Genomic DNA, 25,498 nt, shown 5'->3' with positions numbered 1-25,498 from the left:
TTTTCTTGTCAGGATTCATACGTGTCGTTTTTAACGGCCATTCAAGATTTGAAGCTTTTCTAGCACCCGACACAAAAGCCAAATTATACATTTAGACAAATAAATGCATCATAAAAGTTATTATATTACTATATGGGCAGGAGTGTGCAAACTATAAGCCCATTTTTTATACTGTATACAAAAAAAATAACATTTGACATGGCCCAATGGTAGGGTGTCTACTTCCGCTACAACTACTACTAATACAAAAATGGTTTGATATTAGGTTTTTCTAGATATGCAAAAAAACTATTCGCAGCCAAAACAGTAACACATTTTACCTTGTGAATACAGATAATTGTGTTTCAGAAGCAACAATGTTTCCTCCACTTTCTGGTCTGTCTTAAGGTCTGATCTTTGAACACATCACATTCGTCATCAATTACGGTATCATGACCCTCATAGCAAACACTGCTTTAAAGACTACCATCTTATTACAGATTGCTCCTGTTGTGGTTCTGAATATGGAGATGTGTTCAGGGCAGAGGCAGATCTATTCTAATGGGATACAGGAGGGCGGACCACCCCAAAATCTGACTTTCCACCTTTTAAAGGAAGCTGTGATGTAGCAGTTTCTCAAAATAACAAAAAATATACAATTGTTTGATTGGTTTTAGCATGTTTAAAAAAGTTGGAGAATGTTAAACTCGTGAATGAAGTCATTATTCCAAATTCAACACACTTTTCAAAGCAACAGCATGTAAGAACGTTCGCAAATTTTAAATACTCGCGGGAAACCAGCTGTGTCTTATTAATGTTTGTTGTCTTACCTGAGTAGGTGCTAATGGACTGGTCAACAGTCACAGCGGGAAAGGTGGTCCTCGATAGTGGCAGGTAAGGGGCCCCGTTGTGCTGTTGTTGGTCCTGCAGATCTGAGGCCTCAGACACTCGAGGCTTCAGGCTTACATCGGGAGTAGAGCTGGAGGGAGAAAAAACAGGGATACTTCAAATGGTTAAATACTTGTACAATAATTCAAAAATGAATAATTGCTCATTTTCTTCCGATTTTTGTTTGCTGACGACGAGGTAATTTCTCTTTTATTCCACCAGATGGCGGTGTGCGCTCGACGCAAAACTGCTCAGCAAAACTCAGCAAAACTGCTCTCCCGGCAGTTGCATTGAAATGAAGAAGCTTGCTTCTTCAAAGAGTGCACACTAACATAGGATAGCGAGGTGACTAAGATGGTGGGGGGGTGAGGGAGGAAAATCTATTCAAATGTTGCTGCTTAATATTCTGCACCTTCTTTTCCACTCTGTTCTTCTCAAGCACACTTCTTCCCCGCACGTCTTTCTGTTTATGAGATGGAGTGATTAGTTTCAATGCTGCAGATGGATTTACTGGATTTCTTTGGTAGTGTGCTTATAGCCTAAATTCAGCATCTGGAAATGTTGCCATCCATTGTCTTCATTACATATCATATTAAAGGTCATGGGCGGGCTGGAGCCAAGCCCAACGGTGAGTGATAGGCCGGGTTCACCCTGAACATCAACTTATCACATAGTGTAAATATTAAATAGTATGTTATATACAAGGGGAGTCAAGCTATTCATTGTAGTTATGATTTCCCTCAGAGGGCTGTTAGAACAGTGAAACCATATGAATGTTTAATCACTAAAAGATATTATTACCATTACACAACAATTTGGAATGTGGGTACAGATTTTAGCAAAAAAATCACGGAAGTTGACGAGCATGATTTGCTTTCACGGACCACATAAAATGATGTAGCGGGACGCACTCAAGGACCCCCGGGCCTTGAGTTTGACACCTATGTTACATACTATTTTTCTAATGTTGTATCTCTGTGTGTATTTGCATTAGGGCTGGGCGATATGGCCCAATATTCATCCATCCATTCATTTTTTGAGCCGCTTCTCCTCACTAGGGTTGCGGGCGTGCTGGAGGCTATCCCAGGAGGCGGGGTACACCCTGAACTGGTTGCCAGCCAATCGCAGGGCACATACAAACAAACAACCATTCGCACTCACAGTCACACCTACAGGCAATTTAGAGTCACCAATTAATGCATGTTTTGGGGATGTGGGAGGAAACCAGAGTGCCCGGAGAAAACCCACGCAGGCACGGGGAGAACATGCAAACTCCACACAGGCGGGGCCGGGGATTGAACCCAAGTCCACAGAACTGTGAGGCTGACGCTCTAACCAGTCCTCTACCGTGTCGCCCCTAATATTGATAGGGGTGTGATACAAATGGGAGTGTAAAAATGACAGTGGAAGAATTTTGCATGGGTCCCTTAGCAAAGCCAAATTGTTTTTTTTAAGCAGATATAATAATGTAATAGACAACATAAATTGTGCTAATCTCAGGACTAAAAATGAAAACTCAACTTTCTGTTGGGAAAAAAAATGCAAATGACCATGAACAACACTGCAGACAAAAATATTTGATAGACTATATTTTAATATGGCGGCACAGTGGCCGACTGGTTACAGTGTCAGCCTCACATTTCTGAGGAGCGGGGTTCAATCCCCGCCCCCGCCTGTTTGGAGTTTGCATGTTCTACCCGTGCCTGTGTGGGTTTTCTCCGGGCACTCCGGTTTCCTCACACATCCCAAAAACATGCACGTTAATTGAACACTCTAAATTGCCCGTAGGTGTGAATGTGAGTGCGAATGGTTGTTTGTTTGTATGTGCCCTGCGATTGGCTGGCAACCAGTTCAGGGTGTACCCCGCCTCCTGCCCGATAATAGCTGGGATAGGCTTCAGCACGCCCGCGACCCTAGTGAGGAGAACCGGCTCAGAAAATGGATGTATTGATGGATGGATATTTTAATATACGTACTTTTAACCTTAAAGACTCCTCCTGGCCGACATATGAGGTAACGAACTGGTTTCTTTCCAGTTTTCGGACATAAAGTATGTGCCTACCGTGTCGTTGTATTATTTTCTCTCTAAACACTTATTTGCTGCACCACATACTCAATTATTCTGGCGTTTGTTTCCCTGCTCTACATGCCACATGGTTTCGTCATCTTCTCTCATTACTGGTATCTCCTCTTGCTCGGAGTGACGCGTGGGGCTACTCTTCGTCCTCATGTGATAACGATACTGACAGAAGTGTAGCTTGTTTGCCTTCATTGGGGCAAGGATTAGTGACTTAGAGGAGCCATGAAAGGATATTGTTTAGCCACGATAGCTCATACTAATGTGCATGATGAGTAGTACCGTCTCAGTGAAGGTCCAGGTGGAGGTCCTGGTCTTGAGGGGACTAGCGGCGGGGGAGACCCAATGCCCATATCGGGGAGCTGTGTGAACCGGAAACCCTGCAAATGCAAAATCATTAATTTTGAGGACTTTCATACATAAAAATGTCACGAGACATGACCTTGTGGATGTGTGATCTGAACATCTGGAAACAATACCAGAATCCAAGAAATACTAAAGCACACTATGTGGTGCAAATGTATTTGTTGCTTCAATCTGGGTAAAACCTTCCCCTTGTAAAGCTGTTGGCAATACACTCACCAGTAGCATCAAATGACTTTTCCACATGACCAGACGCACATTTGGCTGTTGGACAAAAATATTCTGTTGCATGACCTGATCTACTGAATAGTCTTTGATCATACTGCATATGTAATCTGCTCGACTGGCTAAAAATATGTATTTTGATGACAATAATGGGTTACAGTGGAACCGACAGAGTGGATCACAATCAGTCCTCCGATTTGTTTGTTTCAAAAACAAATTTGCCTACAATGAATTGTTTTGTGTTGCCAGTTCAGGGTCTACCCCGCCTCTCGCCCCAAGATAGCTGGGATGGGCTCCAGCACGCCCACAACTAGTGAGGATAAGCGGAACGGAAGATGAATGAATGAACGAATGAATGTGTTTAGAATATTAAGGTTTGCTTTTTCCAGATTCAATGTTTAAGAAAACTGATCTTGGAGTGTGTCACGGGCATCAAATTCAAAATGAGTGAATATTTGCAAAAAATAAATAAATAAAAATTTTAAAAAAGTTTGAACATTAAATGCCTTTGTAGTGTATTCAATTGAATATAGGTTGAAAATGATTTGACAAATATGGTATTCTGTTTTTATTTACATTTTACACAACATCCCAACTTCAATGGAATTGGGGTTTATATTTTTTGTGCAATCCTGCTAATGTGCAGGTATCTCTGTAACTATTCACAGTTTTACTATGTCACAAGCGGCACGGTGGGCGACTGGTTAGAGCGTCAGCCTCACAGTTCTGAGGACCTGGGTTCAATCCCCGGCCCCGCCTGTGTGGAGTTTGCATATTCTCCCCGTGTCTGCGTGGGTTTTCTCCGGGCACTCTGGTTTCCTCCCACATCCCAAAAACATGCATTAATTGGAGACTCTAAAATGCCCGTAGGCATGACTGTGAGTGCGAATGGTTGTTTGTTTGTATGTGCCCTGCGATTGGCTGGCAACCAGTTCAGGGTGTACCCCGCCTCCTGCCCGATGACAGCTGGGATAGGCTCCAGCACGCCCGTGACCCTAGTAAGGAAAAGCAGCTCAGAAAATGGATGGATGGATGGACTATGTCACAATGAATGCTGTGACAACAACAAAATCTTAGTTTTAGCCCTAGACTATTGCACATAGTCACTAAGGATGTAGTAGTCCAGTTGCCTGGCTTGCGCAGGCAGGGTGGGCTCCGTTCCGACTCAGTAATAGTGCAAATGTTTGTCTGTCTCTTTTAGTGCCCTGTGAATGACTGGGGATCAGTCCAGTGTCATCTGCCTTTTTCCTGTAGTCAGCTGGGATAGGCTCCAGATCCCCGCTACCTCGAACAGTTGGAAGCAGTATTGAAAATGGATAGACTTTTGCACGTAGTGTATGTTCTCACCGGTTTTGGTAGGCTACACTGGTGCAAATCCTCATAGCCAAGGCTCCTCTGCCTGCTTCCACAGGGGTGGTTCATGGTCCCAGGGGCGCTCGTCACTCCATCACTGTAGTGGCTGGTGTGAGACGGGTTATAGGCGCTGTGGACGTGGTGGTGGTGATGGTGGCGCCTGCTCGTAAAATAAATATGTAATCAATAATCTCCCAGGTTTCCAGTTGCTCTCCAGCATACTGAATTTTAAGTTTAAATTTCAAATACTTTGCTTTCTGCATATATTTACACAAAAAATGTTTAAATCCAGCCTGAAGGCACTTTCATATTATCTTTTACTGGCAAAATAATGAAAAACTTGCAAAAGTGCTACATGATTTGCATCACTATGAAAAGAAAAAGAAAAACGTAAAGTGAATTTACTTAGTAGGAGGGGAAGGTGGGTCATGGTCCGGGGGTGCCAGGCTGAAGGCGTTGCCAAGCAACATATGCATCTGTGCGCGGACGTCGTCAATGGATGGCTGAGAGCTGAGTGTGGAGGAGTCGGAGCCGCGGTGAGCTTTCACCCCCAGGCTACCATTTCCTGTGCCAGTAGATCCACCTCCATAGCCAAGAGAGCTCATCAGACGGTCCACATTGGTTTCCTCAAACGGCTCCGGTTCACCCTGCAAAGTGCAATGAGGGCGGAGAGATCAGTCTCCGAAAAGCACCAACTTACTCAATTATAAAGCTTTGATTAGTTTTACCAGTACAAGAATGTAGCTCAAACAGGAAAGATAGGATATTGTATGTGTGCAAGGTCCCAAAAAAACAACAGCTTGAATCATTTTCATGATGGCTACAGAGTGCTTAGTTTGCAACAACGACATGTTTCACGTTCTACTTATGGACTTGTTTCCTGACCCTTTTGCCCAACCTGTCATGTTACAAACAAGTTGTAGTTGTTAAAGATAAATTGTCACAGAAGGAGACATTAAGGATTGACATTACAGGTTGGCACAATCCTGCACTCTGCTTTCCTTGTGCTGCCTCAAATAGTTTGCCATATCCAAGTATATGAACTACTATCTGTCAGCCATCTGAATCCATGATTAGGCTGTAAACATTTGCAGTCATTGACATTCACCGAGGTAGAACTGTTGCTACACCCGAGAGGCAGCAGAAATCTATTTCAGTCATTCCTCCTGTCCACCATTTTTTCTTATCTTCCTCTCTGTCTTCCTTTCTCCAGCTGCTCCAACTTATCTTTTAGTCATTTCTTTCCTTTCTCACTTTATTCTCTCTTCCTTTATCCATTTGGTTCACTTTTATTTAAAGGTATTTTGGTAATCTCTCAGAGCAGCGTCAGAGTGAGTGTAAAAGATGGAAATTAAGGATTAAAGTCATAAACACTCTGCCCTGAGAAGATCAGGAATTAGGACAAAGTAGCAGTATACTGTGTGCATATACTGCACAGTATGAGTGTGAGCCATTCAAGTGTCAGTGAGGTCAGACTTGAGCCTCTATAATGTAGTTTGTAACAGAATCAAAGAATTTAAAATAGTGAGGTGTTCAGGTGAAGTTCAACTAAGTCACTGACATTTTTTATGCAATTAGGCCATTAAAAAAATCATAAGCCTAAACCTAATCTTTTGATATCAAAACGTCGACCTGGCTTCATTGAACAACTCATATGCCCTCTGCACACTCACATCGTAGCCGTTGTTGCGGATGCCTCGTCTGGCTCTCTCTCGAAGAACCAGAAGGTCCATCTCCGTCTCCACTGGGCTGGGACTGCTCAGCGATTGCCTGCTCCAATAGGCAGGCTCCCGTGGGTGTGAGTCCCTGATTTGATGCGTGGAGGTGGAGAAAAAAAAAAAAAGTTAGGTGTATTGCAATGACAAAAAATGTATTAGAATAGAATAGAATAGTGTTTAATGTCATTGTATGGCGCAGAGACAATAAAAGTGGGGTCCAACTGCAAAAGTTTGTGGTGTCAAGAAAAAAAAATAGAATAGAAAATACATTTTAAACATATGTTAAGACTATATTGTGCAATACGCAGAATATATTTCACACTTTTGTGTCACATAGTGTTAATCTTAGTCTTAGTTACTCTAGAAAATGCAGTTACAGTACAATTATGGGATTTTAAGACCAGGACAGCCAATATGTAAAGATGAAAATCCTTCACAAAAATGGAACCATCTTATGTAACTGTCACATCTCCTAAACCACCAAGTACACCTGCCAACAAATCATGGAAAAAAATTCAATGTGTACAGTAGTCGCACAAAATAAAGGCTGAAGAACAGCACTAGTTAGCTTTAAGATGATGATGACATCTAACCTTCAAATATTTTGATTCCAAAAATGATACTGGGGCATGGGGAACCATCCATCCATCCATCCATTTTCTGAGCCGCTTCTCCTCACTAGGGTCGCGGGCGTGCTGGAGCCTATCCCATCTATCAACGGGCAGGAGGCGGGGTACACCCTGAACTGGTTGCCAGCCAATCGCAGGGCACATACAAACAAACAACCATTCACACTCACATTCACACCTACGGGCAATTTTGAGTCTCCAATTCGTGCATGTTTTTGGGATGTGGGAGAAAACCGGAGAGCCCGGAGAAAACCCACGCAGGCACGGGGAGAACATGCAAACTCCACACAGGCGGGGCCGGGGATTGAACGCGGGTCCTCAGAACTGTGAGGCTGACTCTCTAACCAGTCGCCCACCGTGCCGCCATGGGGGACCAATAAAAACCTAAAAAAAAATAATAATCTAACTTTCAAAGCTTGGACAATTACATTAAAGCCATTATTACTATTTATACTTTTGTGTCTTTTAAAAACATTACCATTATTTCTATACAATGCGTGAACATTTTTAAATTACTGACTTACTTACTTTTTGAAATGTCTTTAATATTTTAGCCAGCATGACATGTATGGTATGTTTTTAAGGTTACTTTGCAGTGCAATGCATAAATTGGGATTCAAAATTTCTCATTATGAATATTTCATCACAATACTTCGTGCTTACCTCTTATGACATCCAGCAAAAGAGGCCCTCTTTTCCTCTGCAGTCATTGGTTCCTTGACTCCGTTGTCATGCCGACTATGCCGGCTGTGACCATAACCGTGGCTGCCACCCTCAGAAAGGGAGAACTCCCCATAACCTTTCCTACGGGCTTTCTGGTGCAGTTTGTTCCTGTAGTGTTCAATGTCCGACTTCTGCTTCAACCCGCTATGATTAGCCTGTAGAGGATATGTTCAACCCTCAATAAACCAGACATATTTGTGGCTGAAAGCTGTAATTTATCAAACAAACAATCTTGACATTACTGGAGCTGCTGTGTGTGTATATATATATATATATATATATATATATATATATATATATATGTCCCGATCTAACTTTTTCACTTCTCCGATACCGATATTTCACCCTTGAATTTTGGACTGATCCGATATTAGCAATAATCATACATTCTTCACTTATTTTGTTGTATTTAATGTGAGAAAAGGCTTAATGAAGTGATATGACTCAATCGGTGAACAATAATATGTGTAGCTGGTGTAATGCTGATCAAATGAGAGATAAATAGTCATCACAGTGTGAATTGCTGTCTTGTTGCAGAGAAATGCAGTAGCAATGGCGAATCTGAGGCTGAAAGTGAAATATGACATACTCAGGGTGGGAGAAATGTGACAGGAAGAGATTTAAGTGGAAGGGCGAGTGTTTGCTGCAATAACAACTCAATTCGTCAGGAGTGCAAGGCATCCTGGCGTAGAGATGCGATGATGCTACAGTACAGGAGAGGGCAGGATGACAACTGGCTTCACACTATAATTTAATATGATGCTATGACAGATTTGCACACATAAATATAGAGTGCAGGCTTTACGTATGTGCCACATTGAATCCAAATGTTAATGTGCTGTGACACATGATGACACTACAGCTTTGTCCGGACAATGGACTCGAGTCTCACGCAACCGTGTCCAAAGGTTTGGGTGTACTGTATGTGTGAAAATATTCAAAAATATATCAAAATATGTACTTGGAAGACATTGGAAAAGAGGGTCTGGATTATCTCTCTGCTTGTTCATCCCAAAGATGCTTGATGGGGTCGAGGTCGGGGTTAATTGTGGTTCTTCGACATCATGCATGTGTGAATAAGTGTGTACGTTTGTGTCTGTGACTCACCTCGCCATTCAGGATCACAGAGTCTTGGCTGTGAGAGGAGGATGAGGGGTAGGAGTAAGTTGGCTGAGCTGTCATGGGTTTGATGGTGATGAGCCGTAGAGAGCCTGTATGATCATCGTATGGGTCTGTGAAGAAGAGGATGAAGGTTAGCTGTCCCTTCAGGCAACTGAGATGTTACAGTCTGAAAGATAGCAAATGTTGCCAATGTTTTTTACGCATCAGTTTGTCTGTGTTTAATAATAGTTATAGCTTAGCATGAAAATCGGAACGTCTGAGGTCTACTTCATGCGCACACGTATTGTTAAGCCCCAAACGACTCATACCCTGGCCAAACTCAGAGTTAATAAATTGTTGTACTGGCTTGGAACAACCCTAGAACGCGCTGAAAGTTGTGTTTCAGATTATAATGAACATTTTTCTCAACTTTGCTTTTTACATTTTTAAAAGTATTCCTATCCAACTTATTGAACACTTTTGAGGAATCCTTTTTTTTTTTTTTTTTTTACATTTTAGTGGATCCTGGTAACGTAGAATTACTCAAACTGTAGATACTGCTTAAAGTTACCAAAATGAAGACTAAACAAATGGATGTGCGAGAATTCTCGAGCATTCAGCTCAATTTTACATTTAAAAGAAAGGATATAAATAATTTTGGGCTTAAATGTATATAAAACTTGTAAATGATGTCAATACAAATATGCTTTACTGAATGTGCTTATGTTAAACCCTAACCAATCACATGACTAATAATGCTCAACTAATTATGACATTATTGAGATATTAACGATAGCAATGTGACTTTTGTTACAAAATAAAACAAACATCTAACCTTTAAATTTGCTAAATGTGCAACATTGGAAACTAATAAGTTTTCATACATATACTGTATTAATATTAACAATATGAAAAGTAATATACTTTTAAATGAAAGAAAATGTGTAATTATGGCTTCAGCTTTCCTGACTATTTGAATTCAAAAGTCCCAACCCACATTTGCAGTGAGTTTAAGAGTCCTCCATTTTACATTTACACTTATTTGTGTTGGCATGTTAACATCCTTTAAAAAGTTTCATAGACTACTGCAGATCATTAATAATAGTATTACTTGTGCAGCGACCGTGAGGTCGATTCACACTCAGCTGTCTGTCTGTATGTGCCTTGTGATTGATTGAGTGGCAACCAATCCAGGTTGTAGTCTGCCTATACGACACTGTGCTAGTTGACAATTCATATAGAACCATAGCTTTGTGTGTTGTTTAATCTTTTCACGTTATGGGCTTCTCAGCATTAGCTGTATGTGTGCATTTTATTGCAGGTAGCAACAGACGGACAGCGTAGTGGTATACTGGGACGCCGATGACTCATTTCCTAACATTATAGGGCAGACGGCTTTATTGTAAGACAAAAACAGTCTGTCATCAGCTCAATCTCAAACCCACGCAAACACAATTCATCCTGGCTGAAGCTCTACCGTGTATTATTGCTTGTGGCTCCCCCTGCACCTCACATCGGTGATGGCTGAGGTTAGGACAGGTAGCAACGTGAGCAGCAGAAATTGTGAATCAGATTAGGAAACCATCCAACACAACGTGAAGATATTGTGTAGTACTAGTGGGCTATCGTGTTCAAAACAGCACATTGAAACACTGCTGTTTAGTAGCATTAGCAGTTGGAAGTTTAGTATCGCACAGTATCATGCTTAAGGACACTAACAACTGACTAACGTGTCAACCTATAAGTATTAAACGGCCTCTTTTGCCTGTCTCATGCTGTCAATGCCTTAATTTAAATATTACCTTACTATTATTTTTTTCACCAGGAAAATAACGTAATAATCAAATCTTGTAATAACAAAATGTATTACATTATAATTTCAGGACTTTTATTACGATATTGGGCAGTTATTTTGTTATGGGCCTATTACATTTTAACAAGGGTAAATTTATTACCGTATTTTCACGACCATAAGGCGCACTTAAAAGTCTTAAATTTTCTCCAAAATGGACGGGGCGCCTTATAATGTGGCGCGCCTTATGTGTGCACCGAGTTCCAAAATCTGTAAATGTTGTTGTGTGACCTTGATGAGCGCTCCACTTGACTGACTGGCAGCATTTCCTGCCGACACGCTGCTTATATAGAGGAAGGTGGACGTGACTGAGGAAAGCATGCGGACGTTAAAATGGGGAAGGGTGCGCGTGAAAGAGGACGCTAAAGGCACGCCCCCTGTAGGTATATAGTGCCGGGGTGTGCATTGTGCAAAACAACATCGGTTTGGCTAAAGACCCCCGAAAATGGCACCTATGAAGAGACACGCTTACGAAGCGCAGTTTAAACTGCAAGCTATCAGTTACGCGGAGGAATATGGCAATCGAGCAGCTGCGAGAGAATTCAAGATCAACGAATCCATGGTTCGCAAGTGGATGCCTGGGCTAAGGTATCTACTTTGACTGTTGTCCGGGATTTCGCGAAAGCCGGCATTATTGCTGAACAGCCCCCCGGCAATGAAACTGACTCCGACAATGAGACGAGAGGGAACCCGGTTTGATGTTTGATGGAGAACTTCCCCAGCTGTTCATTTCGGATACAGAAGATGAGGACTTTGATGGATTTGTGGATGAGAATTGAACAAAAAATAACGTGAATACATTGTTAAATACTTCAATAAAGTACAACCTTACTCACTGTTTACATTGTTAAATACTTAAATAAGGTACAACCGAACTCAGTTTTGCTCCCGCTGCCTTTTTAAAAACATACGCGAGCATGCATACAACACATTCCAAAATAGCTGGGACAGGGGCAACGAAAGACTGGGAAAGTTGAATTGAACAGGTGAACAGGTTAATTGTAAACAGGTGAGTGTCATGATTAGGGATAAAACAGTGGTTCTTAACCTTGTTGGAGGGACGGAACCCCGCAAGTTTCATATGGAGTGCGCGGAACCCTTCCTAATTCGAAAAATAAAACATGGTTTATTTCAAATTCAAAACAGGGATATATTTTATTGTCTGTGTAGATTCTCAGTCATCCAGGTCATGCACAAAATGAACCATGCATGAGTTGCACACAAAGTCATTGTGTTAAAAGAACGAAACCAACAAAACTTGAATTTCACACAAAAAACAAACAAAAATTCAATTAAATGAAAATTTACTGTAAGTGAATGGGAATTTGGCTGTTGCCATTCCGCTTGGTAAGTGCCACTCTCATATCAGAGGAACGGACTGCGTTGATAAAATTCACAACAAAGTCTGTTCCTTTTCTTTATGTTATTTCTACAATCTTCGAAAAGGGTTAATTGGTACGAGTAAATTTTTTGGGCTGTTTTTTATTATTGGACGCGCTGTCTGATGGCACAGCAATGCTCCTCAAGTCAACTGTATCGTTGAAATGTTAAATAGAGATTTAAAAAAAGAACAAAGCATTTCAACTCAAGGCGCAGCGCCGCAATGGTAAACGTGAATTTTGACGCTCCCTTGCGTTTTGAACGGCATGAACCACTCATTCAAAATCGAGTGTAAAAAGGCTTTTACGGATAAAGCATGCACGCACACGCAGTGTGTGTCGAGTCCTCCATCGAACCCCAGCGAATGCCTCAGAGAACCCCTGGGGTTTCGATCGAACTCAGGTTAATAACAACTGGTATGAAAGGAGAATCCCCAAAAGGATCAGTTGTTCACAATCAAAGATGGGGCGAGGTTCAACACTTTGTGAACGACTGTCTGAGCAAATAGTCAAACAGCTTAGGAACAACATTTCTCGAAGTAAAAAAGGACCATCTTGGTTGTTATCAGCGCACAGTTCAAAAGCCAGCATCTGTGATGGTATGGGGTTGCGTTAGTGCCTATGGCATGGCTAACTTGCACATCCGTGAAGGAACCATTAATGCTGAAAGGTACATTAAGATTTTGGAGCAGCATATGCTAACATCCAAGCAATGCCATTTTAATGGATGTCCCTGCTTATTTTAGCAAGGCAATGCCAAGCCACATTGTGCACGTGTTACAGCAGTGTGGCTTTGTGTTTGAGGACTAGACAGCGGTCTAGGCCTTTCTCCCATTGAAAAGGTGTTGTCATATACTGCCCTGCAGTTCTTCTTTTTTGACTCCTGTGTCTCGCCTCGTTTCCAGTATTTCCCGGTGTTCCTGATCCACATCATCCGTGCCGCCAAGCCAGCCGCCTGTTCTCTCCACTGGCCGCCACCTGTCCACGCCACTGCCTTCCAACGCACCCAGGACCACCTCCATTACCTTATTCAATAAACTGTTTATCACTAACCATCTGCCTCCGTCTGCTCTTGCGTCTAGCTACTCCCCGCACGTGACAGAATACTTTGGCCACAATATGGACCCAACAACTCCAGAGGCGCTCACGAACGCGCTCACCCTCCAATGCACCCACATAGGAAGACAGGATAAAGCATTACAAGAAATCACCGAAAAGCTACATTCCCTTTCACAACAGGTCTCCCTCCTTTTCCAACAGATGCAATCCATTCAACCCCCTGTAAGTACTCCTCCTGAGCCCGCAGCCTCCGAGCCACTTCGCCGCCTGTACAAAGAGTCTCATGTCCTGCCGCCTGAGCCCTACTCTGGAGACCTAGGTGCGTGTAGCCAATTTTTACTCAATTGCTCACTCGTTTTTAACCTGCAACCATACAGTTATCCCACCGAATGATCAAAAGTAGCACATGTCACCAACCTCCTCTGCAGCAAAGCAGCAAAATGGTCCTTTTCCTTATGGCAAAATTTCCCCCCGGTGCTCCATTCCTTCAATTCTTTTTCCACCAAACTCCGCAAAGTGTTCGATCATCCCATTCAGGGCAAAGAAGCCACCTGTCGTCTCCTCACGCTCATTCAGGGTGCGAAATAGGTAGCGGAATATTCCATCGAGTTCCGGATATTGGCGGGTGAATGCGGGTGGGACGACACTGCGCTTATCAGGATTTTTTTTCAAATGGCCTCTCCGACCAAGATGTGAATGAGCTCGCGATCTGGGACGAGCCCTCCTCTCTCTCGAGGATCTCATCACCCTTTCAATCCGTCTGGATAAAAGACTGTGAGAGAGAGCACAAGAGAGGGGGGTTCGCGTGCGCAAAAACTCAACCACTCCTAGTGCCACGCCGTCGGCTTCACATCCGCCTCCCGCACCATCTTCCACACTTCCGTCACTCCCCATAGCCACCGAAGAGCCCATGCAAGTTGCAAAGACACGTCTAGGTCCACAGGAGCGTCAGCGTTGTATCACCCAGTGGCTGTGTATTTACTGCGGTCAATCCGGTCACTTTATTTCTTTGTGCCCCCTACGACCAAAAGACCAGGCTCACCGCGACCCGAGAGCATCGTGGTGAGCTCTCCTTTCCCCCTAGCTCTTCCTCTCGCATGACTGTTCCCGCATGCATTATAGTTCCTGCTCATAACACCCCCATCACTGCCCTCATTGATTCGGGTGCCGATGACAATTTAATTCATGAAGCCATATTTCACCAGCTCCAAACCCCTATCCAACCACTTCCATCCCCAAAGAAAGCCACAGCCCTGGATGGCTGAATCATTTCCCCTGTCACCCACCAAACGGTATCTATCACACTCCTCTTTTCTGGCAACCATCGCGAGAACATCTCACTCTTGGTCATTCCTTCCCCTGAGACGCCCCTAGTACTTGGCATTCCCTGGCTCAGACTTCACAATCCCACCATAAACTGTACTCATTTACCCATTATAGGATGGAGTCCTCATTGTCATTCCCACTGTCTGCTCTCTACTGTTACACCCTCTGAAGACCCACCACATTCTGCCGCCCCAGTGGACCTCTCACTAATTCCGCAAGAATATCATGATCTCTCCCCAGTATTCACCAAGAACTTGGGAGTCTCCCTGCCCCCCCACCACCCGTACTATTGTGCCATTGACCTCTTGCCGGGAGCTCCACTTCCCACCAGCCAACTCTCCAACCTCTCCCATCCCGCGAAGAAAGCTATGGAGGATTACATTTGCGACGAATCCTTGGCTGCTGGCCTTATATGCCCCTCCTCGTCTCCGGTCGGGGCTGGATTTTTCTTCGTGGAAAAAAAAGACACTACTCTCCCCCCATGCATTGACTACAGAGGGACTCAATGACATCACCATGAAGAATAAATCTCCGTTTCCCCTCGTTTGAACCCTTCTGTGACGCCCAGATTTTTACCAAATTGGACATCCGTAACGCCTACCACCTCATCCTTAACCGAGAGAGGGACGAATGGAGGACCGCCTTCAATACCCCTCTCAAACATTTCGAGTATCTGGTCATGCCATTCAGATTAACCAACGCCCCCGCAGTTTTCCAAACGTTGATTAAATGACGTCGTCCGCGACATGTTGAACCGGCTCATATTCGTATACCTCACTTTCTCCCGCTCCCTCGAAGTACACTGCCTCCATGTACGTCCTCCAGCACCTCCTCGAGAACTGTCTATACGTCAAACCGGAAAAATGTGCATTCCACCTCTCCTTAGTCAATTTCCTCCGTTACATCTTTGAGAAAGGACAATTACAACCGGACCCCACCAAGATACAAGCCATCACCGACTAGCCCATCCCCACAACCCGGAAAGACCTCCAACGCTTCCTTGGTTTTGCCAACTTCTACCGTCGATTCATCCGCAACTACAGCCAGGTCCAACTTCCCCTCACCAGCCTCACATCCACCAGTTCCCCTTTTCAGTGGACCCCGGTAGCCTCTCAAGCATTCAATAAACTCAAATCCTATTCGCCGATGCTCCCATTATGCGGCTGAGCTGGAGTTGTCCTCTCTCAGCGGGACCCCACGACCAAGAAATTACACCACTGTGCCTTTTTCTCCCGTCGCCTATCGCCCGCGGAGAGAAATTACGATGTCGGCAACCGAGAACTACTGGCCATAGTCTGGGCCCTGGAGGAGTGGAGGCCCTGGCTGGAGGGGACTGTAAAATCGTTTTTCATTTGGACAGACCACAAAAACCTCACTTACCTTCGTTCCGCAAAACGTCTCAATCCCCGACATGCTCGCTAGGCACTATTCCTCAGCAGGTTCAATTTCAGTCTCTCCTTCCGTCCCGGTTCCCATAACACCAAGGCAGACGCCTTATCCGTATTACTCACCACCCTCCAGTTCAGCAGAACCTGAACCCATTCTTCCGTCCACTTGCTTCGTTGGAGATGTCACGTGGGAGATCGAGCAGGTGGTCTAGGAGGCTCAAAAAGACCAACCCAATCCCAAAACCGGGCCTCCTGACCGCCTGTTTGTACCGGATTCTACACGTTCTGAAGTACTACAGTCTGCCCACAGCTCAAAACTCACTTGTCACACTGGCATCACTCGTACTACCCAGTTCGTCCAGCAGCACCTCTGGTGGCCCGGTCTTATCAAAGACACCCGAGAATTTGTCCAAGCCCGCTCCGTTTGCGCCCCAGGGAAGTATTCACACCGGTCCCCAGCTGGTCTGCTGCGCCACTTGCCGATTCTAAGCCGTCCCTGGTCTCACATCGCCGTGGACTGTCCCCCTCAGAAGGTAACACCGTTATTCTCATTGATCGCTTTTCTAAATGTGTCCACGATGTCCCCCTCTCCAAACTTCCGTCCGCCCTGGAAACTGCTAACCTCCTTCTTTTACACGTATTTAAGATCCACGGTATACCCAACGAAATTATCTCCGATTGAGGTCCCCGGAATTCTGCAAAGAGGTGGGCGCAGCAGCCAGCTTATCCTCGGGGTATCATCTGCAGACCAACGGCCAGACAGAGCGGGCTAACCAATCCCTGGAATTGGCTCTCTGCTCTGTGTTCCTTCCTCCAATGGATCGAATACACTCACAACTCCTTCACCAGCTCCTCTACCGGTATGTCCCCATTCATGGCTTGCTACGGTTTCCAATCCCCACTATTCCAAGTACAGGAGCATCCATCCATCCATCCATTTTCTGAGCCGCTTCTCCTCACTAGGGTTGTGGGTGTGCTGGAGCCTATCCCAGCTATCATCGGGCAGGAGGCGGGGTACACCCTGAACTGGTTGCCAGCCAATCGCAGGGCACATTCAAACAAACAACCATCCGCACTCACATTCACACCTACGGGCAATTTAGAGTCTCCAATTCATGTTTTTTGGGATGTGGGAGGAAACCGGAGTGCCGGAGAAAACCCATGCAGACACGGGGAGAACATGCAAACTCCACAGAGGCGGGGCCGGGGATTGAACCCGGGTCCTCAGAACTGTGAGGCAGACGCTCTAACCAGTCGTCCACCGTGCCGCCAGTACAGGTGGCAATTCCAACTGTACGGGACCACCTCCAGTGAGTCCAGGTGGTCTGGAAGGACATCCGGGCAGCGTTGACTCAGTCCGCAGCACGCAACAAGCAGCTAGCGGAACGTCATTGCTCCCAGGTGCCCGAATACAAGGTCGGTCAATCTGTCTGGCTGTCTTCACACGACCCCCCACTTCAAACAGAGTCCCGTAAGCTCACTCCCCGTTTCATTGGCCCATTCCCAATTACCAAAATCATCAGTCCCACTTCCGTCCAGTTGAAGCTTCCACAGTCCTTGAAGATTCATCCCACATTCCACGTCTCTTTGCTGAAGCCTGTCTCCACCTGCGCCCTGATTCTATTTGAATTGAAAAGATTTATTACAAATACCATACATACAACATTTACACATGAAGCTTGATCTCACAGGGCTGAGTGTAGGTTGCTGTATGAACACATTTGTTTAGAGTTATAAAAAATACATGGTATTTACCTTGAGGGTGATCAGAGTCAGCCACATGTGCCACATGTGCTCCCACCACCTATCTACTTTGTCAGTGCCATGTTCACTTTCACTCTGAATTTAATTTCTCACTTCACCTCCTACGACAGCAATCCATTTTGTTTCCCCAATTTTTCCAACTTTATCACCACCTCTGACCAGCCTAAGCTCTCTGAACAGCAGTCAGAAAATGAGACAGTTACTCATCCTCTACTCTCCTCTGTATTCATTCATTTGCTTGTATAAACACGACAAATCGCTGAACACTGGAGTGATGAGGCATAAGAGATGAAGAACAACAGTGACTCAGAAAGGCCCAAACAGAGATCAAGTCAATCAGAGCAACATTCATGCAACAGTTCTGTTGCATGAATGTTGGGATCGATGGTAAAGCCGCTACCTGGTAATCTTTTGAAAGAGTATAGTACAGTAAAGGGACTTAAAAAAAAACAACATTTTTTCATTGTCTGCTACAACTGCAACTACAAATCTAAAGCCTCTACTGTTAACCAGAATTCTTAAAATGATCACTTTTCAACTGTTCAGGGTAACAGATGAGCTGGAATCCATTCCAGCTTTGTACACGCTGCTTGGTGGGCAGTCAATCACAGGGCATGTGCACGTTTTTCGACTGTGGGACAAAACCGACGCATGCTCAGGGAGAACAAAGATGTTTGTCTGACATAGGACCAATTAAGTATTTTAGACTTATGTATCGCCAGTATTCAAACACCAAACATGACAATCTGTTCATCTTTTTCCTTTGAATTTGATGCAAAAAAAACAATTTCCTACAATTATAAGAAGAGAGAAGAGAAGAGAAAGTAATAATGTTTCCTTTGATTTGTCTGGCACCAATGACTAAGCTGCATGAAGCAGCAGTAGACTGAGTCACTGTATGCATAATTGTCTTTTGATCATATGCACTTCATTAGATCATAGGAATTATCCTTTGGGCAAGATGTCATCGAATGAGAATGTTGGCAACAGAAGTGGAACAAATTGTGTGCATGAGATGGGTCAGTGTGCACAGCGATTACTATATACTTTAATTAGCAACCTACTGTCATGGGCAGAAATACTGGGAGGTAAAGACATCCTCACCATCTGTCTCTTTTTTGCTCAATCCCTTTTCAGTCTTCGGTCTCCCTCATTTACTCTTTCACATCTTTTTACCCTATTTATTTTGCCCCATCTTTCCTCTTTGACCCTCCCTCTCACCATTGGCGCTCCTTTTGTGCAGATCCTCCTTGCCGTTCTTGCAGCTGCCGCCAGTGGCTGTCTTTCGGGCTGAGGAGTTCTTGCTGGCATTCATCTTCCCAGAGTTGTTACTCGACATTGAACCATCCTCGCTTGGCAACCGCCTGTTGTATCCATGGTAACACAGAGAGTTGTGGAAGGCAGGGGAGGGAAGGGTTTTTGAGTTTCAGAATGTACAGTACACAAACAGGGTAGCATTTCATAGATAATAATGGAAAAACATTCAGTATATTGATCTTTTGATTTCCAACGGTTACATTTAAAACTTTTTGAATTGTTAGAAGGACTAATAATTAATAATATTCTTAATTTTCAATATTATTCATGGAAACCTAATGAATATAGGCCAAACAGAGGAAGGTGGAGGATAACCAGCTACACTAACAAATTTGTCTGGGCATGTTGTTCCACTGTTAGAACCTTTTAATTACCGGTGTAATCAGTACAGTTACTTAGGGCATAATTTGCAATGAAAGTGAGCACAGAATTCCTGAAAAGCTAAACGAAAACAATTAAAAAGCCTCAAACTGAAGATGGTAATACAATAAAACCTGCATTATTTCACAATAATATTCATCGATCCATTTCCCTTACCGCTTATCCTCACTAGGATCGCAAGGGGTGCTGCACCCTATCCCAGCTGACTCTGGGTAAGAGGCAGGGTACACCCTGAACTGGCCAACACAGCACACATAGACAAACAAGCATTCACACTCACATTCACACCTACTTGGAATGTGGGAGGAAACTGGAATACCGAGAGAAAACTCACACAGGCACGGCGAAAACATGCAAACTCCACACAAGTGAGGCCGGATTTGAACCCGGGTTCTCAGAACTGTGAGGCAGATGTGCTAACCAGCCGCCCTCACAATAAGAAGAATAAGAAATGCATATAAATTGATATGAACAAATTGATGGATGCCACATTTTTAAGGCTAAAGAAAAACAAGTATTAGTTGCATGTTAATGCCAATGGGCCTCATTAAATGTACCGGTTCTTAGAAATAGATGGGTGTTTTTTGGACTGCAACAAAGTATTGTTTTGGACAGCATACTGACATAGAGTAGTGTGATAAGGTTGAGGAAAATAATTAATGAGATATCTACAGTGCAGTGGAAAAGCATTTGCCCTCTTTATAAATTCTCATTTCCCCCCCACTTTAATGTTTAAGATCAAAAAACAAATGTAAATATCAGACAAAGATAACCCAAGTAAATGTAAAATGCAGTTTTTAAATGGCAATTTTATAGTAATAGCCTCCTTGTTAAATCAAGAATCAACTGTGGCTAATCACATTTTTGGAAAAGCTGAGTTCATTTTCACTCACCAATCTTAAGCCTGATTGCCTCCAGACCTGTTCAGTCAAGAAATCACTTAAATAGAACTTGTCTGACAAAATGAAGTTGGCCAAAAAGCTGCAACAAAATGCCAAGATTCAAAGAAATTCAAGAACAGGAAAAACAGATAAATAAAATAATTGACATCTATCACTCTGGAAAGTGTTACAAAACTAACTCCAGTGAACCACGGTGAGAGCCATTACCCACAAATTGAGAAAACAGGGATGGCCTATAAAAATTAAAACAAGACTACAGCAACGACTCATCCAGGAGGTCACAAAGGAACCCAGGATGACATCTAAAGAACTGCAGGTCCCCCTTGCCTCAGTTAAAGGCCAGAGAACAAAGATGTTAAAATTTTCCTTGATAACGCTGGAACCCCTTTACAAACCACATCTGCCATTTCAAAGTGATTATATAGCAGATATACAGCAGTTAAATGGATGAATATGATTCAGAATGCGCCTTCTGCTTTTTGCATCTAGCGCCTTCCGGTCTTCGGCTCTATCTGGCGCTGTGACGTAACACGAGCCAAACAGCCTGTTCATTCGGCGTTGTGTGCTATTGTTCCATGCTGTAGTTCTTGTCCTTGTATATTTGTTGATTTTGTGAATTCACGATGGTTTATTCTGTGGCATTTGGTTGAACAAATGATTCAGGCAGTGGCAAGAGTTTCTTTCGCTTTCCAAGTGAAAAAGGAATACATGACCAGTGAATAGGGAAAGTCATTCGACAGGGGAAGAAACCTGGTCCGCTATGGGTGCCTGGCAAGCATTCCAAACTCTGTGCTGTCACTTCAAACCGTTGTGTTTTGAGAAAGACTGAGCGGAAAGCATTGGATCTGCAGTTGTAGTTAGGCAGAGGCTGCAACAAGCTGCGGTGCCAACTATTTTTCCTACAGCCATCGGGACCTCAACCGCCTGCAAGAGAACTAAATCTCACAGTTGCCTTGGTGCAGCGACGAAACGGCGCAGACAAGAGGTGAGGATTTCCTTGTATACACTGTACCTACGACTGTATTATGGTTATTATGCACGGGGCAGTAGGAACAAAAGACCCACACAGTACTTTTCAGTATTCTCGTCTGTACTTTTGCCTATATGACAAGCCAACGGGCACGGCAAAGACTTTCTGTGCTTCGTGTTATAAAGCTACCAGAGCGAGGGGCACACAATATATAGGAATACTGCATACTATATAAAAGCCTTGTGCCGTGTCACTGAAACATATATGAATATATATAATACGTACAGTATAGTCGTGCTCAAATATATTGGCACTCCCGGGGTGCCATTATTTCTAATCATGACTGTTTAAAAAGATTTTTGTCTGACCCCATGAGCATGCCTGTTATATTTTATTCACTACTCTATGTTTCTATCGACAAGTGAGGATGCTGGAGGAGGAGGATGCTGGAGCAAGTAAATTGTGGACTCTCTTTTTATGTTGTACAGCTGCATCTTGGCTGCTCGTCGTCGTCACTGTCAGGTTCCGACCTCCTGATAAAAAAAAAAAAAAAAAAAAGGTTTTGGAGAGGCCTATTCAAACTCCGGGACTTGAATCCGATTCAGATGCTGTGGCATGACCTTAAAAAGGATGTTCATGCGCAAAAACCCTGAATTTCCTTTGAATTAAAACAATTCTGCAAGGTAGAGTGGGCCAAAATATCTCCACAAAGATTTATAAGACTCATTGCCAGTTATAGAAAACGATTTCTTTTTTTTTATTTCAGTTGTTGCTACTGAAGGTGGCCGAACCAGTTATTAGGTTTAGTGGGCAATTGCTTTTTCCACACAGGGCCAGAGTTTGTTTGATGGTCTTAAGCATTAAAGAGGGGAAACTATGCAAAGTATATAGTATACACTATGTGTCTATGCTAATTTGCTATGTCTGTGGTCTTTTTTTTTTCACATTGTGATACTCCATTGTGATTGTCCAAGTTTACATTTTTAGACACATAATATCTATCTATCTATCTATCTATCTATCTATCTATCTATCTATCTATCTATCTATCTATCTATCTATCTATCTATCTATCTATCTATCTATCTATCTATCTATCTATCTATCTATTTAACTTCTGTATAAACAGTACAGACAGTACATAAATTGTGGAAACGCATACTATGTAAAGTCAAAAATAGACATTTTGTATTTGTTATTGTTTTTTTTTTGCCTCAGAGACACCAGGCCTGTGAACCGTGTGCATGCCCCAAAACCCACACACATAAGCACACACGCACACGCACGCATACAGCCTTGAGCCATGTAAGCCACAGTCGGTACACAATGTGACAGGCCCATCTCATCTACAGGTGGTGTGGTGCGCACAAATTCTGTAGATCAGACATTAATGCCACAGGCGAGGCTAACACACAAATACACACAAACACACAGTGTGGACTGTGTCGCGGCCGATACAAGTGGAGTCCCATTGTGAGTCACAAGTCATGTGGTCAAATTGCAGGCGTAAAAGGAAAAATACAATGCATGCTCTATGTAAATTTGTTTGGAGAGTGCCAGAAAGCACAGTAGCAGAATCAATAATCATCTAGCTGTATTTGTTGTGTCTCGCACAAGTAATGGAGGATACAGTTAACTGAATAAATATCGCTCTATTTTGAAAATGGCTGTCGGTAAGTCTTCACCTTTTACTCCAGAAACAATAGAACAATTGACGGTTTGTGTTTCAATCACAGTGACAAACTGTTGTTTAAGCTGATTCAAAATTCACACTGAAAATGTACGTATGCAATTCCATCCATCCATTGTCAACACCGCTTATCACTTAGGGTCACAGGGCGCTGGAGCCTATCCCAGCTGACTTCGGGCGAAAGGCAGACTACACCCTGAACTGGTCGCCAGTCAGTCGCAGGGCACATATAGACACGGATAACCATTCGCAATCACATTCACACCGTCACTGAGTGGGAACTGATCCCACACTGCCCGCACCAAAGTCTGGCGAGTGTACCACTACACCATCAGTGACTCTACGTATGTAATTGACTCTCTAAAAGTCATAATACCACACCTATTATTCAATTGTACAGATCGAGAGGCCTGAAACCAGATCAGCCTCTCGCACGTCGCAGTCTCTGCAGTGGCGCTTGACCCAGAAACAGATACCATTCAGTTCACCAGTGAAGATGCAGCAGGTGGAGCCTTGGCGACAGACGTATCATGGTGTTAATGTTACAGCATCTGAATAAACTCAACATTGCAAATACGTATGTGCATATGTGCTTATGTCAACCACATTGACCCAGAAAAACAAAATGATGTTCTTATCATGTCTGGTACCTCGTGTTCCTAATCCTACCTGTTATGTGTGTAAACTAATCCGCCATGCTGCAGTCCCTTCCTGCTCCCAAATCCAACAAACTCCCAATCTTCACTGGGATTATACTGTGAGAATATTAGACTGTGAGAATTACAAACGTAGTAGCACTCTGCCCACACCCTGCAGCTCGACAAAAAAAAAAAGAAAAAAAGAAATAACTAGCTTGGCTACAGACTGACTGACTGCGTGAAGGATTTTTTTAAATTATTATTATTACTGTGAAATCCTATTGGCTCTTCTTTCTTTCACACTCTAATTTTATACATCAAACCTATTTGTGCCTGTATTTACTTTCCATTTCTACAGTCCACAATTACCATCATGATGTACCAGTAGTATCATACCACTCCCATTGCAGCATTAGTTTGAAAGTAACTTCAATTTATAGATGGTAGAAAATGCCTACCTTACATGGTTTGGTAAAGCCAATGATGCCGACATTTTATACGGTCATAATTGTTTCACTCCCTCTGGCATGGCAAAAGTCAAGGTTATAAATATACATGTGTTTATTGTCCTAAGGGGCAAATCCCACCCCGATGCATTTTCGTTTAGTGGTGTGTAAATATGAGACTGACTTGTGTGCATGTTCCTCAATTTGCATTTCTGTCAGGAGGCAAAATGCATCTCATTTGCATTTGCATCTCAAAATAAAAATGATTCTGATTCTGATTCTGATTTGCAGCTTCCTTTAGGAAAGAGCACTAGTGAAGGTGGGAAAGTGTGGGGGTGTATTTTAAAATTGGAAAATGTAGAAAGGTTTTCTGTATTCATCCAGAATGTATTTCAGATTGACTGAAACGCTTGCTGCCTTCTTAAAGACAGTCCACAGTCAGTGCTTTTCATCCCAGGAATTGGATCATCCATCCATTTTCTATACTGCTTGTCCTCACTGAGTTGAAGCCTAACTCAACTGACTGGGCGACAAGCGCGTTAAACCCTGGACTGGTCATTGAGCAATCGCAGTGACACATTCCCATTTATGGACAACGCAGGGTTTTCAGTTCCCCAAACATGCATGTTTTTTGAATGTGGGAGTAAGCCAGAGTAGCCACAGAAAACCCACACCAGCATGGGTAGAACTCTACACAGGAGAGCATGAAGTAATTTTGTAAACTAAAGCACAAGCCTACACTCTGGAACACCCTGTAGAGACAGTATTATCAGTTATTTCATAAAAGTGGGGTACAGCACTAAAGCAATATAGGATGTAAAAGAACAATTTAAAAGAAATAGTGACTGGTGCAAGAGATAAATTGCAACTTTTTAAGATCACAAAAATTAATGGCACCTATGGATAGAATGATAAAACGTCAAGGTGCAGTCTTTTGTTTTCGTCTATACTTTCAACTCTTACTGAATAGTCTTTTAAGTTTAAGTAATAATTTGGTCGCCAGTCAATCAAAATGAATACATGTACTAATCAAATGTTCTGTGAGAATCAAAATTTTATCTATTGAGGTTAAACCTGGATACAATGCGAATGGGCAATTCACACCCACTGTGAGAACAGCTTAATCTTTTTTGCTCTGATACTCACTGTACTAATGGTTATTGTATCTGGCCCACAGTTGAGAGGTTCAAATTTGAGGAGTTTGAATCTTGACTCGTGCTTTGGGTTTGCATGTCCTATATACTGTAGATGCTCAATGGGTTGTATGGGCAATGAGGCATGGGAGATAAAGAGTGAGGGCGGTGTTCAAACAAGTCTCATGCCGTTAAGG

At 43.2% G+C, this 25,498-nt stretch overlaps 1 protein-coding gene across 3 annotated transcripts in view; it reads right to left on the bottom strand.

Annotated features, from left to right (window-relative positions):
- The window catches only part of kiaa1549la (KIAA1549-like a), a 144,718-nt gene that overhangs the window by 3,964 nt on the left and 115,256 nt on the right, over positions 1-25,498 (bottom strand). For all 3 annotated transcript variants that reach the window (XM_061677360.1, XM_061677361.1, XM_061677362.1), the window contains 8 exons: positions 19,046-19,188; positions 9,063-9,187; positions 7,896-8,110; positions 6,559-6,691; positions 5,291-5,532; positions 4,880-5,045; positions 3,227-3,324; positions 810-958 (listed from right to left, as the gene is read on the bottom strand). In XM_061677360.1, the coding sequence (XP_061533344.1) occupies positions 810-958; positions 3,227-3,324; positions 4,880-5,045; positions 5,291-5,532; positions 6,559-6,691; positions 7,896-8,110; positions 9,063-9,187; positions 19,046-19,188 (1,271 nt within the window). The remainder of the gene's footprint in view (positions 1-809; positions 959-3,226; positions 3,325-4,879; positions 5,046-5,290; positions 5,533-6,558; positions 6,692-7,895; positions 8,111-9,062; positions 9,188-19,045; positions 19,189-25,498) is intronic.

This window comes from Phycodurus eques, chromosome 5 (genome assembly GCF_024500275.1).
Source record: "Phycodurus eques isolate BA_2022a chromosome 5, UOR_Pequ_1.1, whole genome shotgun sequence".
NCBI lineage: Eukaryota > Metazoa > Chordata > Actinopteri > Syngnathiformes > Syngnathidae > Phycodurus > Phycodurus eques.
This window is presented reverse-complemented; position numbering and strand designations above follow the sequence as displayed.